Genomic DNA, 17,067 nt, shown 5'->3' with positions numbered 1-17,067 from the left:
CGAGACAATCACAGCATGCTGCGATTGTCTCGGACCGAAGAAAACGGCCGACAAAAAGTCGGCTGGTGGGAGCTGCCCCATAGCTTAACATTGGTCCGAGTGCAATGCAACGCCAGTGTGACGCCGGCCTTAATGATATATCTTTAATGTAGTTCATCAATGTGAGAGTGGTGGGGTTGAACTTCTGACATCCCAGTGATAAACTGTTTATGGGGGGGATGCAGCCTCGTTATTGTTCAGTGCTCCATATATCAAAGCACCATACATACAGTGGCTTGCGAATGTATTCCCCCCCCCTTGGCATTTTCAGTGTGCATAGCTATTCACCCCCCTAAAGTGGGTACTTTGCAGAGCCTCCTTTGTGGCAATTACAGCTGTAAGTCGCTTTGGATAGGTCTATGAGCTTTCCACATCTTGCTACTGGAATTTCTACCCATTCCTCAAGGCAAAACTGCTCCAGCTCCTACAAGTTAGATAGTTTCCTCTGATGACCAGCAATCTTCAAGTCTGACCACAGGTTCTCAATTTGATTAAGGTCTGGGCTTTGACTCTGCCACTCCAAAACATTTACAGTCGTGTGTTGCTTTAGCAGTGTGCTTTGGGTCATTGTCTTGTTGGAAGGTGAACCTCCTTCCCAGTTTCAAATCACTGACAGACTGAAACAGGTTTTGCTCAAGAATATCCCTGAATTTCGCACCATCTTCCCCTTGACAACTCAGGTCATTTTCCCTGTCCCTGCTGCCACGTTTCACTGTGAGGATGGTGTTCTTTGGGGTGATGAGCTGGTTTGGCGCCGGAAATGGTGTTTACCCTCATTGCCAAAACGTTCAATTTTGGTCTCACCTGACCACAGCACCTTTACTCCATACATTTGAGTCTCCCACATGTCTTTTGGCAAACTCAAAATGAGACTTACAATTTTTGTGAATAAGTAAAAGATTTTTTCTGGCCACTTTTCCATAAAGGCCACCTCCATGGAGTGTACGGCTTATTGTGGTCGTATGGACAGATACTCCAGTCTCGGCTTGGGAACTCCACAGCTTGGTGGGCGGCCCCCTCTTGGCAGGTTTGTTGTGGTACCATGTTCTTCCCATTTGATGATAATTGATTTGATGGTGCTCCGGGGGATCATCAGAGATTGGGATATTTTTTTTATAACCTAATATTGACTTGTACGTCTCAACAACTTTATCCCTGACTTGTTTGGAGATCTCCTTGGTCTTCATGGTGGTGTTTGGTTGGTGGAGCCTCTTTCTTAATAGTATTGCAGCCTCTGTGACCTTTCAGAAAAGGAGGTACACTTAGACTGCACAAATGGACTTCCCTTCACTAAGCATGGGACTTATGAAGGGAATGGCTTGCACCAGAAATTTTTAGGGACTTCATAGCAAAAGGGGTGAATACATATGCACATGCAAATTTTTATTTATTTAATACCATGAAAATTTTTACTTATTTGTTTTTTCATTTCACCAACTTAGACTATTTAGTGCTGATACATCACACACACAAATCGGATTACAAACAAATTTAAACAGGTTGTAATGTAAAAAAAAGTAAAAAGCCAAGATAAATACTTTCCCAAGCCATTGTATAGTAGTGGCTGGGCTGTGTCACAGTTTCGCTGTTGCCCCTTCAAGCAAATGATTGGCTTATCCTAAGAATAGTTTATCAATATGGAAACTCAGGTCATTCCAATTAAAAATATTATATTATTTACACAAATTTCCTTGTGTTAAAGAAGTGAAATCAATCCCAGATTTATAATTCGAGGGAACCCATCTGCTTGGAAAAGTGCAATTTATGGGCAGCAGGACAGCAAGAATAGATTAATATCACTTGTATTTTATTAATTAGAATGCCTGCTCATTCTGGGTTTAGGGGTGAAGGGATGTTTCGATTCAATCACTGACGGTCATTCCTATATAAAAGTTAGGGAGAAATGTCAATTACTGATTAGGACCGCCCCTGTGACTCCCAAACCCAGAATGAGTATGGATTTCAATCAAATTTCATGTTATAAAAGGTTTGTGGGAAAAGATTTGTTATATCAGTTGGCATGCAGCAGCGGGACTTGAACATATAATTCGAACACGCCAAGGTCACTCAGGTAGCACCCGAGCATGCTCAGATAACACCTCATCATTCGCTCATCACTATTCTTCATCTACCCCTCTGATGGAATTTTAAAAGCTGCACCCGACTAGCGGCCATAACACCACTTACACCCACTGTATCCTTCATAAATCTAAGGTATTAATACAAAACTAATATTCCTAAAAACGGTCTCTTCTTTAGCTTCTATTTTAGGAACTTTATGTAAATTAATTGTAATTAAAAAAAAAACGTGATGCCTGTGACAATACGGATTTACAAAACCCAAGGGAAATATTGGGCAATGAAGTGAATAAAAGTAATATATTTGGGCTGGGTGGCAGCATGTCTTATAGGTACAGTAAGTGGCATCTCCTGATTTGGTACATCACTAGAAAGGAGTACAGCCATTCAGCTGTATCTGTCATCTTCCTAAGATTCGGCACATAACAAAAAAAAATAAGAAATTGGACTGTAAATGGCAGATGATATACAGTGTAAACAGCAGGAAGGTCATTTGGGGATAAAAAACAAACATTGTACTTTACTCACTGAATGACATCAGATTAGTGCATTTACTACCGAGGATGGATATGGGAGTGCTTGTTGACAAAGGACTCTAATGCCGCTCAGTGTCTATCTGCTGCAACAAAGGACACAAAGTTACTATTATAAATCTAACAGAAGTTGATTATTCATCCATAAGGGAACTGAAGATTGTATTTTAGGACACCATACACACTATAGAGAAAAGTTAGCCAAACCCAACAATATCAATGGCCACCTCAAGAAAAAAAAATTGACTGGCTATATTGAGTTTGGAGGGGACAAATGGAAGAGCGGCCAGCCATCAGCTATTGGTAGTGTATGGGGCAGTCATCAATTACACTTAGGAAAGCATGTGAACATGCAGGGATAACTCCTGAAATAATGTTCCTCTTCTTGTAAAGTCCTCTGTCATTCTTGGCCAGTCCGACCTCTTCCTTTTCCCCATTGCCTGGTTTCTTTCAAATCTGTTTCTTCACCTTTAGTATAAAAGTTATAGCTCTGGCTCTCTTCCGAGGTTGCCCAGGCCAAGATCCACACAAGCCAACCTTGGACACACTGAGTTATGGATTACAAGGTCTCATTGTGCAGACGTTTCCATTCAGGTACACGACCACCAAACAATGCAGCCAAAACTAAAAGGCTCTGCAGCAGAACTGGTCATGGATATGTTTGCTCAGCCACATGTATCAAATGACTTTTTTCCTTCTGCCCTAGTAACATACGTATTTAGGATTCCACAACTCCCTTATTTCGGGGATTCTTCTTACTTGTTTCTATCATTGATAGAAATAAGTTAGTCGAACATAAAAAGTCTCTATGTCATATATAATATTAGTTTTTCATGATGCAAACTGATATTTTTATTTCAGAATAACTCTAGATAAGTAATCACAATCCACTTGAGCCAAAGAACATTGGTGCAAAGTTCTGGATTACAGGCCAAAAGTCTAAGGGCTCATTCAGACATCAGTTTTCCACATACGAGTTCTATCAGGTTTTCCACTGATAGTCTATGGTCTGCCTACATGATTTGTGCGATACTGATCCGAGCTGGAGAAACTTTTCTTCATGAAACTCTGATGAAACTGATTAGAAACACTGATGAAGGTCAGATGGCTTTTCTTTGCGTATGAAAAAAGAACCAACATCTTGAATGTGCCCTAAGGCTGTACTCCTGAGAGAGTCCTATGAAAGTTCCTAGGCTTCATTAAGATGTCAGTGATTTTTCTCATAGGAGATAAAAATGGACTGATTTCCATTGTTATGTTGGGACAGTGTCACTTTTTATCATCAGTGTTTCGTAAAAATTTTTCGTACACAAAAACCTGTTTCTCAAACTTCTATCAGTTAGTGACAAATGGATGCAACTAAAACGGTATCCTTGCATTGTCCACGTTTTCATAGACCTATTGACTTGCATTTGCAAGTTTGATTGGTTACTTGGATCAAAAACAGACATTTTTTTTTTTTAAAGGGAACATCTGCATTATCATTAGTGATGATCAAACGTGCTCTGATGAGGTGTTATCTGAGCATGCTCGGGTGCTAACCGACTGACTTTGGCGTGCACGAATAACATGTATGAATCCCCGTGCCTGCATGTCTCTCGGCTGTTCGACAGCCACAACACATGCAGGGACTGCCTAACAAACAGACAACCTCTTCATGTGTTGCAGCTGTCGAACAGCCGAGAGACATGCAGGCACGGGGACTCGAACATATTATTCAAGCACGCCGAAAATATTTTATTAGCACCCGAGCATGCTTGGACAGCCACATATCCGAGCACGTTCGCTCATCACTAATTATTATATACAACAAATCTAGGCTCTTTCTGACCAGGATTCCTCCACCACTGAGTAAGGCCCTGTTTACACCTGTTTCAGAAACACAAAAATATTGTTAGTGCCGGACGCCTTGTCGGCCAAACATCAGTAGCGTGAGATCTGTAGAATTTTCATGGTGTCAGTCCTTTTCACCGGAATAACTAGCAATCAGGTAAAAATGGTGACATCTACGTGGAAGCCTCCTAACATGATAGGTGCACAGTGTCCTCTTTTTTACTCACATCGGCTAGGATCTTATTTTCCTACTGCAAAAACACACAAAAAAGTTAGTGCTCAGTGAAACCTCTATAAACTGCGTACGTACATTGTATGGTCACCTGCATACTCGGAGTGACTGACGGGAGTATTAACAGTGTATATACTCACGCACGGACACAGTCTACGGTAGAGGTGGTAGGACGTGCATGACAAGCAGATCCCCGCTATCGAAAATCACTGCTCGGTGAGAGTACGGTGAGGAAGATGAGGGTGTCTGACACATACACATGCCGGTAAATGGATTTGACATACAAGCCCACACAGGAAAGTCTAAAGACAATCTCATCAACCTTTTATTGACCTCATGAGGCTCAATAACAATGTACACCCATTACAAAAAAAAGGAACCAAAATCCAGGTAATCACAATGATGAAATCTTTCATAAAAGGGTGAGAAAAACATGGCTGCTTTCCTCCAGAAACAGCACCACACCTTTCCAGGGGTTGTGTCTGATATTACAGCTCAGATTCAAGCTCCATAAGTGAATGTGGACACTTGGGGGCAGGTGTAGCACTATATCACAAAGTAACCATGTTTTTTTTTTATTTTTGTATAACCCTTTTATTATAACAGTAGTGATCTATTATGTAAAATTACAAGTTCAGAATCACAGTTTCTTTTTCCATATCAGTGGCTGCACATGAGGTGGATATCCACATCCTGGGATGTTACTCAATGAGGCAAAAATGTACGTATCTTGTATAGTGGTGAGCGAATGTGCTCGGCTAAGCTGTTATCGGAGCATGCTCAGGTGCTAACCAAGTGACTTCGGCATGCTTGTATAATATGTGTGAGTCCTCGCGGCTGCATGTCTCATGGTTGCTCGACAGCCAAAACACATACAGGGATTGCCTAACAAACAGGAAAACCCTGCATGTGTTGCGGCTGTCAGTTGTGAGACATGCAGCCGCGGGGACATGAACGCAATATTCAAGCTCTTCGATGACAGTCAGATAGCACCCAAACATGCTCGGATACCTCCTTGCCCGAGCACATTCGCTCATCACTAATCTTGTATTTTATAGAGAAACCCCATTAATCTAAAACATGGTATATAGAAAGTCTCACTTTTGTAGGTCTGAAGAGGGAGAAAGTTTACATTCTACTAAAGTTGTCAGCACAAGAATCATAACAAAGGGAAATTAATACAGAGAGGGTTATCTTCATTTATCTAGGAAAGCACTGACAGGGCTATAGACATCATGCCTATTCCATCCTCGTACTGGGTGTCCATAATATATAGTAAGGGAATTGCAGTACATACCAAATGACCTAAAATGTACCTTTCATTTTACATTAAGGCTGCGTTCACATTTTGTGGCCGCAAAGTGAATTTTATTTTTGATATAAGTGCAGCAAAAATTTGGCGTAATTTGGCAGCAACATGTAAATATATTTTAATGGGTTTTTCACTTGAACGAAGTGAACTTGCAGCACCAGGTAAAACTGCAAATTTACTTGCCATACATATGTAGTTGTTTTACCTGGCGTAGATGCCGCTGTATTCCTGAATCTGGCGTCATTTTTTTCTTTTATTCCTACGTCTCTCCATACCTGAGATATGGCCCCCTCTTTCCTGTATGTAAATATAGTCTCATTAGCCAAGGGGGTGTGATCCTCAGTTATAAACCCATCCCTGATGACCACATCCACTGAGGCTACTTTCACAGTAGCGTCGTGCACTGCACGTCGCAATGCGTCGTTGTGGAGAAAAAACGCATCCTGCAAAGTTTTCTGCAGGATGCGTTTTTCCCCCATAGACTAACATTACCGACGCATTGCGACGCAGTGCCACACGTCGCAACCGTCGTGCAACGGTTGAGTCGTGTTTTGGCGCACCACCGCCACAAAAAAAAGTATTTTTGAGCGTCGGGACCGCCATTTTCGACTGCGCATGCGCGGCCGAAACTCCGCCCCCTCCTCCCTGGACCTTACAATGGGGCAGCGGAAGCGTCTTAAGACTGCTTCCGCTGCCAACGTCGGGCATTTTCTTCACAGTATGCGTCGGTACGTCGGGCCGACGCAGCGCGACGGCCCCGTACCGACGCTATTGTGAAAGTAGCCTAAGCTAATAAGACTCAGTTTATATCCAGTAAGGAAAAGGCCATATCTCAGGGATGGAAAGTTGCAGGAACAAAAAAACAGTAACATTTATTCCAGGAAAAAATGACATTTATGGAAAGTGAAAGCTTTCCGGGACCTTTTGCATGATGGATGGAGTCCAAGCTTCAGGCCCTGTGCAGAACTATGAAGGGACTAATTATGGACAAGCTGCTGAGTCTGTGCATACAATGAACAAACATGGCAACCACAGATGAGTTTGGTCCCTCATCAATCAAAAACTGATGGCCTATCTTTAGGCCATCTATCTAATGTGTGGAGAATCCCTTTAATATTTCACATAATTGTATTGAGATCATTTCAGCAGATCAGTGTTGGGCATGTCTATTTCCGTGATGACAGCCTTCTGCAGATTCCATCTTCTGAAGACGCTGGGCAGAGATGTTCTCACGGGACGGCAAATGGGTCCGGGTCACCAATGCTTCTGCAACCAGGCATAGGAATATTCATACACCAACAGCATTACTGCCCCACCTGAAATACAGCACAATGGGGACTTGAATTCTGCTTATGTCATTTATTTGCATGCAGTCGTTCATTGCTTACACTAAGGAAGGGAATGTGGGTGAGGAAGAAAATACAGGTAACGCATACCAGACGAGAGGCCATGGGGGCAGGTTAATATTCTTCAAGACAGGTATAAAAAAAACAACACATTTCCTTTGTACATCTTCAGGGCTGCCCTCGAGATCCATAACTGAAGTTCCCATATGTTGGATTATGCTGAGCACATTTGCTTAATAAAAGACTTGTCCTCTTCATTTCAATGTTAATCCACTTTGCCGTTCAAATGTTTAGCTTCTTGAGCGCTTTTTTTCAACTTCAGATTTTAAAAATGCCTGGTTGAATAGAAGTGCACGTTCCTTTCTTTGTGGTGCCTTAAATACATTGGTACACAGTTTTTGAAATAACTCAGCAGGGAGGTTGTTCCAAACATTTTGGAGAACTAACCACAGATCTTCTGTAGATGTTGCTTGCTCAGTTCCTTCTGAGTCCTCCTTTATGTAATCCCAAACAGACTCTATGATGTTGAGATCAGGGCAGTGAGGGGCCGAATCATCACTTTCAGGACTCCTTGTTGTTCTAAATGCTGAATGGCGTATGTTTGAGGTCATTGTCCTGCTGCATAGTAAATTTGGAGACAATCAGACGTCTCCCTGATGGTACTGGATGACATACGGTAATTATCAGCACAGCATTGAGGACATCAAGAAATAACCAATGTTGAGTACCACTGAGGCAGTGGTCGGCCAAAGAAACTTAGAGCAGCAGATAAGAGACACATCATGCTGACTACACATCTAAATCAGAAGATGTCCAGCAGTGTCATCAGCCCAGAACTGGTAGCAACCAATGGGACCCTGCTACACCCTTCTACTATTTAGAGAAATCTGGCAAGAAGTGGTCTTGGTGTAAGAATTGAGGCCAAAAGCCATATCTTCCACATCTTCCAATTGACGCAACTATGCACAAAAACATAGGAAGTGGGGTGCAGAAAAATGGCAGCAGGTGATCTACACTGATGAGTCAAATATGAAATATTTGGCTGTAACAGAAGGCAGCTTGTTCCCGAATGGCTGGAGAGTGGTACAGTAATGAGCATCTACAGACAACAGTGAAGTATGAAGGAGGTGCCTTTCAAGTTTGGGGCTGCATTTCTGAAAATTACGTTGGGAATTTGATCAGGATTAATGGTGTCCTCAATGCTGAGAAATACAAACAGATACCTATCCATTATGTAATACCATCAGGAGGTGTCTGATTGGCTCCAAATTCATTCTGCAGCAGGACATCAACCCCAAACAATCATCAAATGTTATTAAGAACTATCTTCAGTGTAAAATAGAACAAAGAGTCCTGTAAGTGATGATATGGCCTCACAGAGCCCCGATCTCACCATCATCCAGTCTGTCTGGGATAACATGAAGAGACAAAAGGGTTTGACATCCACAGAGGATCTCCAAGATCTTTAGAACAACCTCCCTGTTGAGGTCCTTTAAAAACTGTGTGCAATTGTACCTAGAACTGAGGAAAGGTGTTGCGTTAATTGATAAAAATAAACTATAACCACTTCTATTTTTGAAAGCATTCTCAATCTGAACAATTTTTTCCTATCTGGTTAAAATGCTTGCACAGTACTGTACATTTTTATTCTGCTTGTTTATTTTGTTCTCAGGTTATTATTTTGGTGATATGTAATGTGGCCATTTATTCCAATAGATACCTCTTGTAAACGTCAAATTGTAATTACGGTAAACGTGCATTATAGGTTATAAATAATCTATCGTTAGATCATGTACAGGTCCTTCTCAAAAAATTAGCATATAGTGTTAAATTTCATTATTTACCATAATGTAATGATTACAATTAAACTTTCATATATTATAGATTCATTATCCACCAACTGAAATTTGTCAGGTCTTTTATTGTTTTAATACTGATGATTTTGGCATACAACTCCTGATAACCCAAAAAACCTGTCTCAATAAATTAGCATATCAAGAAAAGGTTCTCTAAACGACCTATTACCCTAATCTTCTGAATCAACTAATTAACTCTAAACACATGCAAAAGATACCTGAGGCTTTTAAAAACTCCCTGCCTGGTTCATTACTCAAAACCCCCATCATGGGTAAGACTAGCGACCTGACAGATGTCAAGAAGGCCATCATTGACACCCTCAAGCAAGAGGGTAAGACCCAGAAAGAAATTTCTCAACAAATAGGCTGTTCCCAGAGTGCTGTATCAAGGCACCTCAATGGTAAGTCTGTTGGAAGGAAAAAATGTGGCAGAAAACGCTGTACAACGAGAAGAGGTGACCGGACCCTGAGGAAGATTGTGGAGAAGGACCGATTCCAGACCTTGGGGAACCTGAGGAAGCAGTGGACTGAGTCTGGTGTGGAAACATCCAGAGCCACCGTGCACAGGCGTGTGCAGGAAATGGGCTACAGAGAAGCAGCACTGGACTGTTGCTAAGTGGTCCCAAGTACTTTTTTCTGATGAAAGCAAATTTTGCATGTCATTCGGAAATCAAGGTGCCAGAGTCTGGAGGAAGACTGGGGAGAAGGAAATGCCAAAATGCCTGAAGTCCAGTGTCAAGTACCCACAGTCAGTGATGGTGTGGGGTGCCATGTCAGCTGCTGGTGTTGGTCCACTGTGTTTCATCAAGGGCAGGGTCAATGCAGCTAGCTATCAGGAGATTTTGGAGCACTTCATGCTTCCATTGGCTGAAATGCTTTATGGAGATGAAGATTTCATTTTTCAGCACGACCTGGCACCTGCTCACAGTGCCAAAACCACTGGTAAATGGTTTACTGACCATGGTATTACTGTGCTCAATTGGCCTGCCAACTCTCCTGACCTGAACCCCATAGAGAATCTGTGGGATATTGTGAAGAGAAAGTTGAGAGACGCAAGACCCAATACTCTGGATGAGCTTAAGGCCGCTATTGAAGCATCCTGGGCCTCCATAACATCTCAGCAGTGTCACAGGCTGATTGCCTCCATGCCACGCCGCATTGAAGCAGTCATTTCTGCCAAAGGATTCCCGACCAAGTATTGAGTGCATAACTGAACATTATTATTTGATGGTTTTTTTGTTTGTTATTAAAAAACACTTTTATTTGATTGGACGGGTGAAATATGCTAATTTATTGAGACAGGTTTTTTGGGTTACACTGGTCAACAGCATTTTTGGTGCCAAAGATATTTCATCGAATTTAGGGTATTTTTGGGGTGCTGATTCTGAATATGTCATCAGTTTTGCCAGATTGGCTCAAGTTTTTGAGATTTTTGGTATCTTATTTATAGCACTTGTTGGTAAATGCGACGCATCATCTCATTAATTTCTTTGGATTAGTACTTGAACTGAGCAGTTCTCAATATAGTTTTGTGTTAATTAGTGTTCTAAAAGTTTGTTCATAGCTTGATTTTTGCACTAACTTTATGTTGTTGTCTGTTTTCCAGTGAAAAGCATGAACTCATCAAGAAGAAGTTGTCTTAACGATCCAGACTCATTCTGTTACATTTGTGGTGAATACACACTGCCAAAACATAAAAGAAACATAACAGACTTCGTAAAAAAAGTGTATTTTGCCTATTTTGGGGTTATGCTTGGGGACCAAGACAAGTTTTGGGCACCACACATAGTGTGCAAAGCATGTATCGAATTATTACGAAAATGGAGCAAAGGACAAAGAAAAAGCTTCAAATTTGGTGTTCCAATGGTGTGGAGAGAGCCAAAAAATCATCATGATGACTGTTATTTCTGGTAAACACAGGTACAGGCACATCTTCACAATGAGGGACAGGCCTTCTTGCAGATTCCATGTTACTCCCATTTTCGTTTCTTATGCTTATTGAATCCTTGCACTTGCACTGCACAGAAATAACAGTCATCATGATGATTTTTTGGCTCTCCCCACACCATTGGAACACCATATTTGAAGCTTTTTCTTTGTCCTTTGCTCCATTTTCGTAATAATTTGATACATGCTTTGCACACTATGTGTGGTGCCCAAAACTTGTCTTGGTCCCCAAGCATAACCCCAAAATAGGCAAAATACACTTTTTTTACGAAGTCTGTTATGTTTCTTCTATGTTTTGGCAGTGTGTATTCACCACAAATGTAACAGAATGAGTCTGGATCGTTAAGACAACTTCTTCTTGATGAGTTCATGCTTTTCACTGGAAAACAGACAACAACATAAAGTTAGTGCAAAAATCAAGCTATGAACAAACTTTTAGAACACTAATTAACACAAAACTATATTGAGAACTGCTCAGTTCAAGTACTAATCCAAAGAAATTAATGAGATGATGCGTCGCATTTACCAACAAGTGCTATAAATAAGATACCAAAAATCTCAAAAACTTGAGCCAATCTGGCAAAACTGATAGCATATTCAGAATCAGCACCCCAAAAATACCCCAAATTCATTAAAATATTTTGGACAACAGAAAAAAAATTTTTTTTTGTTGACCTGTGTTATCAGGAGTTGTATTCCAAAATCATCAGTATTAAAACAATAAAAGACCTGACAAATTTCAGTTGGTGGATAATGAATCTATAATATATGAAAGTTTAATTGTAATCATTACATTATGGTAAATAATGAAATTTAACACTATATGCTAATTTTTTGAGAAGGACCTGTATACAGTAACACTGGTGGAGAAAGGTTGACCATGATGGACCTGTCTTTTTCCTTTTCAACCTATACAACTACATACAGTTAGGTCCATATATATTTGGACAGAGACAACTTTTTTCTAATTTTGGTTATAGGCATTACCACAATGAATTTGAAACAAAACAATTCAGATGCATTTGAAGATCAGACTTTCAGATTTCATTTGAGGGTATCCACATTAAAATTGGATGAAGGGTTTAGGAGTTTCAGCTCCTTAACCCCTTCATGACCCAGCCTATTTGGACCTTAATGACCTGGCCATTTTTTGCAATTCTGACCAGTGTCCCTTTATGTGGTAATAACTCAAGAACGCTTCAACGGATCCTAGCGATTCTGAGATTGTTATTTTCGTGACATATTGAGCTTCACGTTAGTGATAAATTTAGGTCGATAATTTTTGCGTTTATTTGTGAAAAAAATGGAAATTTGGCGAACATTTTGAAAATTTTGAATTTTTATTCTGTTAAACCAGAGAGATATGTGACACAAAATAGTTAATAAATAACAATTACCACATGTCTACTTTACACCAGCATAATTTTGGAAAAAAAATTTTTTTTTTGCTAGGAAGTTATAAGGGTTAAAATTTGACAAGCGATTTCTCATTTTTACAACATAACTTACAAAACCATTTTTTTTTAGGGACCACCTCACATTTGAAGTCACTTTGAGGGGTCTATATGGCTGAAAATACCCAAAAGTGACACCATTCTAAAAAACGCACCCCTCAAGGTGCTCAAAACCACATTCAAGAAGTTTATTAACCCTTCAGGTGCTTCACAGCAGCAGAAGCAACATGGAAGGAAAAAAATAACATTTAACTTTTTAGTCACAAAAATGAACTTTTAGCAACCTTTTTTTAAATTTTCCCAAGGGTAAAAGGATAAACTGGACCCCGAAAGTTGTTGTGCAATTTGTCCTGAGTACGCCAATACCCCATATGTGGGGGGGAATCACTGTTTGGGCGCACAACAGGGCTCGGAAGGGATGGAGCGCCATTTTACTTTTTGAATGAAAAATTGTCTCCAATCTTTAGCGGACACCATGTCGCGTTTGGAGAGTCCCTGTGTGCCTAAAGATGGGAGCTCCACCACAAGCGACCCCATTTTGGAAACTAGACCCCCCAAGGAACTTATCTAGATGCATAGTGAGCACTTTCAACCCTCAGGTGCTTCACAAATTGATCCGTAAAAATGAAAAAGTACTTTCTTTCACTAAAAATATATTTTAGCCTCAAATTTTTTGTTTTCACATGGGTAACAGGATAAAATGGATCCTAAAATTTGTTGGGCAATTTCTCCTGAGTACACCTATACCTCACATGTGGGGGTAAACCACTGTTTGGGCACACGACAAGGCTCGGAAGGGAAGGAGCGCCATTTGGAATGAAAAATTAGCACCAATTGTTAGCGGACACCATGTCGTGTTTAGAGAGCCCCTGAGTGCCGAAACATTGGCGCTCCCCCACAAGTGACCCCATTTTGGAAACTAGACCCCCAAGGAACTTATCTAGATGCATAGTGAGCACTTTCAACCCCCAGGTGATTCACAAATTGATCCATAAAAATGAAAAAGTACTTTTTTTCACAAAAAAAATCCTTTAGCCTCAATTTTTTCATGGGCTACAGGATAAAATGGATCTTAAAATGTGTTGAGCAATTTCTCCTGAGTACACCAATACCTCACATGTGGGGGTAAACCACTGTTTGGGCACACGGCAAGGCTCGGAAGGGAAGGAGCGCCATTTGACTTTCTGAATGAAAAATTAGCTCCAATCATTAGCGGTCACCATGTCGCGTTTGGAGAGCCCCTGTGTGCCGAAACATTTGAACTCCCTCACAAGTGACACCATTTTGGAAACTAGACCCCCCAAGGAACTCAAGTATCAAAAAATAGTAAGGCCGCACCCTATAGTTACACTGTCTCCATGGACATTAGGGCGCACGTCCTCACCAGAGGGTCCATCCCAGTACACGGATCCAAATTCAAATGAAGAGAAGGACAGCGCCACACCAGGATGTGAAAAAGCAGCTCACAGGAGGCAGATTAAAATGTGAGCTGCTTTTTCACATCCTGGTGTGGCGCTGTCCTTCTCTTCATTTGAATTTGCCCCCAAGGAACTCATCTAGATGTGTGATGAGCACTTTGAACCCCCAAATGCTTCACAGAAGCTTATAACGCAGAGCCATGAAAATAAAAAATAATTTTTCTTTCCTGAAAAATTATTTTTTAGCCCATAATTTTTTATTTTCACAAGGGTAACAGGAGAAATTGGACCCCAAAAGTTGTTGTCCAGTTTGTCCTGAGTACGGTCATACCCCATATGTGGGGGTAAACCACTGTTTTGGCACACGTCGGGGCTCGGAAGGGAAGTAGTGACGTTTTGAAATGCAGACTTTGATGGAATGGTCTGCGGGCGTCACGTTGCATTTGCAGAGCCCCTGATGTACCTAAACAGTAGAAACCCACCACAAGTGACCCCATTTTGGAAACTAGACCCCCCAAGGAACTTATCTAGATTTGTGGTGAGCACTTTGAACCCCCAAGTGCTTCGCAGAATTTTATAACGCAGAGCCGTGAAAATAAAAAATCTTTTTTTCCCCACAAAAATAATTTTTTAGCCCCCGTTTTTTTATTTTTCCAAGGGTAACATTAGAAATTAGACCCCCAAAATTGTTGTACAATTTTTCCTGAGTACGATAATGCCCCATATGTTTGGGTAAACCACTGTTTGGGAACACGTCGGGGCTTGGAAGGGAGGGAGCACCATTTGACTTTTTGAATGCAAGATTGGCTGGAATCAATGGTGGCGCCATGTCGTGATTGGAGACCCCCTCATGTGCCTAAACAGTGGAAACCAATCAATTCTAACTTCAACACTAACCCCAACACACCCCTAACTCTAATCCCAACTCTAACCATAACCGTAATCACAACCCTAACCCCAACACACCCCTAACCACATCCCTAACCCAACACACCCCTAACCCTAATCCCAACCCTAACCCAAACACACAATCAACCCTAATCCCAACCCTAACCACAAGCCTAACCCTAACCTCAACACACCCCTAACCCTAATCTTAACCCTAATTCCAACCCTAACTCTAGTTCCAGCCCTAACCCTAAGGCTATGTGCCCACGTTGCGGTTTCGTGTATGGATTTTTCCGCACCGTTTTTGAAAAATCTGCAGGTAAAACGCACTGCATTTTAGTTGTGGATTTACTGCGGATTTCCAGTGTTTTTTGTGCGGATTTCACCTGCGGATTCCTATTGAGGAACAGGTGTAAAACGTTGCGGAATCCGCACAAAGAATTGACATGGTGCGGAAAATGCAACGCAGCGTTTCCGCACGGTATTTTCCGAACCATGGGCACAGCGGATTTGGTTTTCCATAGGTTTACATGGTACTGTAAAAGTGATGGAAAAGTGCCACGAATCCACAGCGGCCAATCCGCTGCGGATCCGCAGCCAAATCCGCACCGTGTGCACATAGCCTAATTCTAACCCTAATTGCAAACCTAACCGTAATCCTAGCCCTAGCCCTAACCCTAGTTCTATCCCTAACCCTAGAGGAAAAATAAAAATAAATATATTTTATTTATTTCATTATTTTCCCTACCTATGGGGGTGATAAGGGGGGGGCTTTATTTACTATTTTTTTATTTTGATCACTGTGATATAACCTATCACAGTGATCAAAATGTACCTGTTATGAATCTGCCGGCCGGCAGATTCGGCAGGTGCACTGCGCATGCGCCCGCCATTTTGGAAGATGGCGGCGCCCATCAAAGATGCCGGACGGACACCGGGAGGGTCCCCGGGACTCCAGCGGTACGGGGGGTGGGATCGGACAGCGGGGGGGCACAAAACAGAGGGGAGGAAAGACTAACAGCGGTGGCAGACCGCCGCTGTCAGTCGGTGGGGGGGGGGGGGGCAGGTCGTGGTCTCCAGCCATGGCCGATGATATTGCAGCATCGGCCATGGCTGGATTTTAATATTTCACCCAATTTCATAGGTGAAATATTACAAATTGCTCTGATTGGCTGTTGCACTTTTAACAGCCAGTCAGAGCGATCATAGCCACGTGGGGGCAAAGCCACCCCCCCCGGGCTAAAGTACCACTCCCCCTGTCCCTGCAGATCGGGTGAAATCACCCGATCTGCAGGGATGTGATCCCTCCATGACGCCACATAGGCGTCACAGGTCGCATTGGCACCAACTTTCATGACACCTACGTGGCATCACAGGTCGAGAAGGGGTTAACATGTGCCACCCTGTTTTTAAAGAGACCAAAAGTAATTGGACAATTGACTCCAAGGCTATTTCATGGACAGGTGTGGGCAAATCCCTTTGTTATGTCATTCTCAATTAAGCAGATAAAAGGCCTGGAGTTGATTTGAGGTGTGGTGCTTGCATTTGGAAGGTTTTGCTGTGAAGTAAACATGCGGTCAAAGGAGCTCTCCATGCAGGTGAAACAAGCCATCCTTAAGCTGCGAAACAGAAAAAACCCATCTGAGAAATTGCTACAATATTAGGAGTGGCAAAATCTACAGTTTGGTACATCCTGAGAAAGAAAGAAAGCACTGGTGAGCTCATCAATGCAAAAAGACCTGGGCACCCACAGAAGACAACAGTGGTGGATGATCGCAGAATAATCTCCATGGTGAAGAGAAACCCCTTCACAACAGCCAACCAAGTGAACAACACTGTCCAGGAGGTAGGCGTATCAATATCCAAATCTACCATAAAGAGAAGACTGCATGAAAGTAAATACAGAGGGTTCACTGCATGGTGCAAGCCACTGATAAGCATCCAGAATAAAAAGGCTAGACTGGACTTTGACTTTGCTAAAAAAAAATCTAAAAAAGCCAGCACAGTTCTGGAAGAACATTCTTTGGACAGATGAAACCAAGATCAACCTCTACCAGAATGATGGAAAGAGAAAAGTATGGTGAAGGCGTGGTACAACTCATGATCCAAAGCATACCACATCATCTGTAA

The 17,067-nt window shown here is 41.8% G+C and overlaps 1 protein-coding gene across 1 annotated transcript in view; it reads right to left on the bottom strand.

The window, feature by feature from the left end:
• Positions 1 to 5,024: 5,024 nt before the first annotated feature.
• The window catches only part of SLC25A21 (solute carrier family 25 member 21), a 577,980-nt gene continuing 565,937 nt past the window's right edge, over positions 5,025 to 17,067 (bottom strand). Inside the window, exon 11 of the mRNA XM_077262656.1 lies at positions 5,025 to 7,344. Within this exon, the coding sequence (XP_077118771.1) occupies positions 7,283 to 7,344 (62 nt within the window). The 3' untranslated portion in view covers positions 5,025 to 7,282. The remainder of the gene's footprint in view (positions 7,345 to 17,067) is intronic.

The sequence above is a fragment of the Ranitomeya variabilis genome, chromosome 1 (assembly GCF_051348905.1).
Source record: "Ranitomeya variabilis isolate aRanVar5 chromosome 1, aRanVar5.hap1, whole genome shotgun sequence".
Classification (NCBI taxonomy): Eukaryota; Metazoa; Chordata; class Amphibia; order Anura; family Dendrobatidae; genus Ranitomeya; species Ranitomeya variabilis.
Note: the sequence above shows the minus strand (reverse complement) of the source record. Positions and strands in the feature narration are given on the sequence as shown.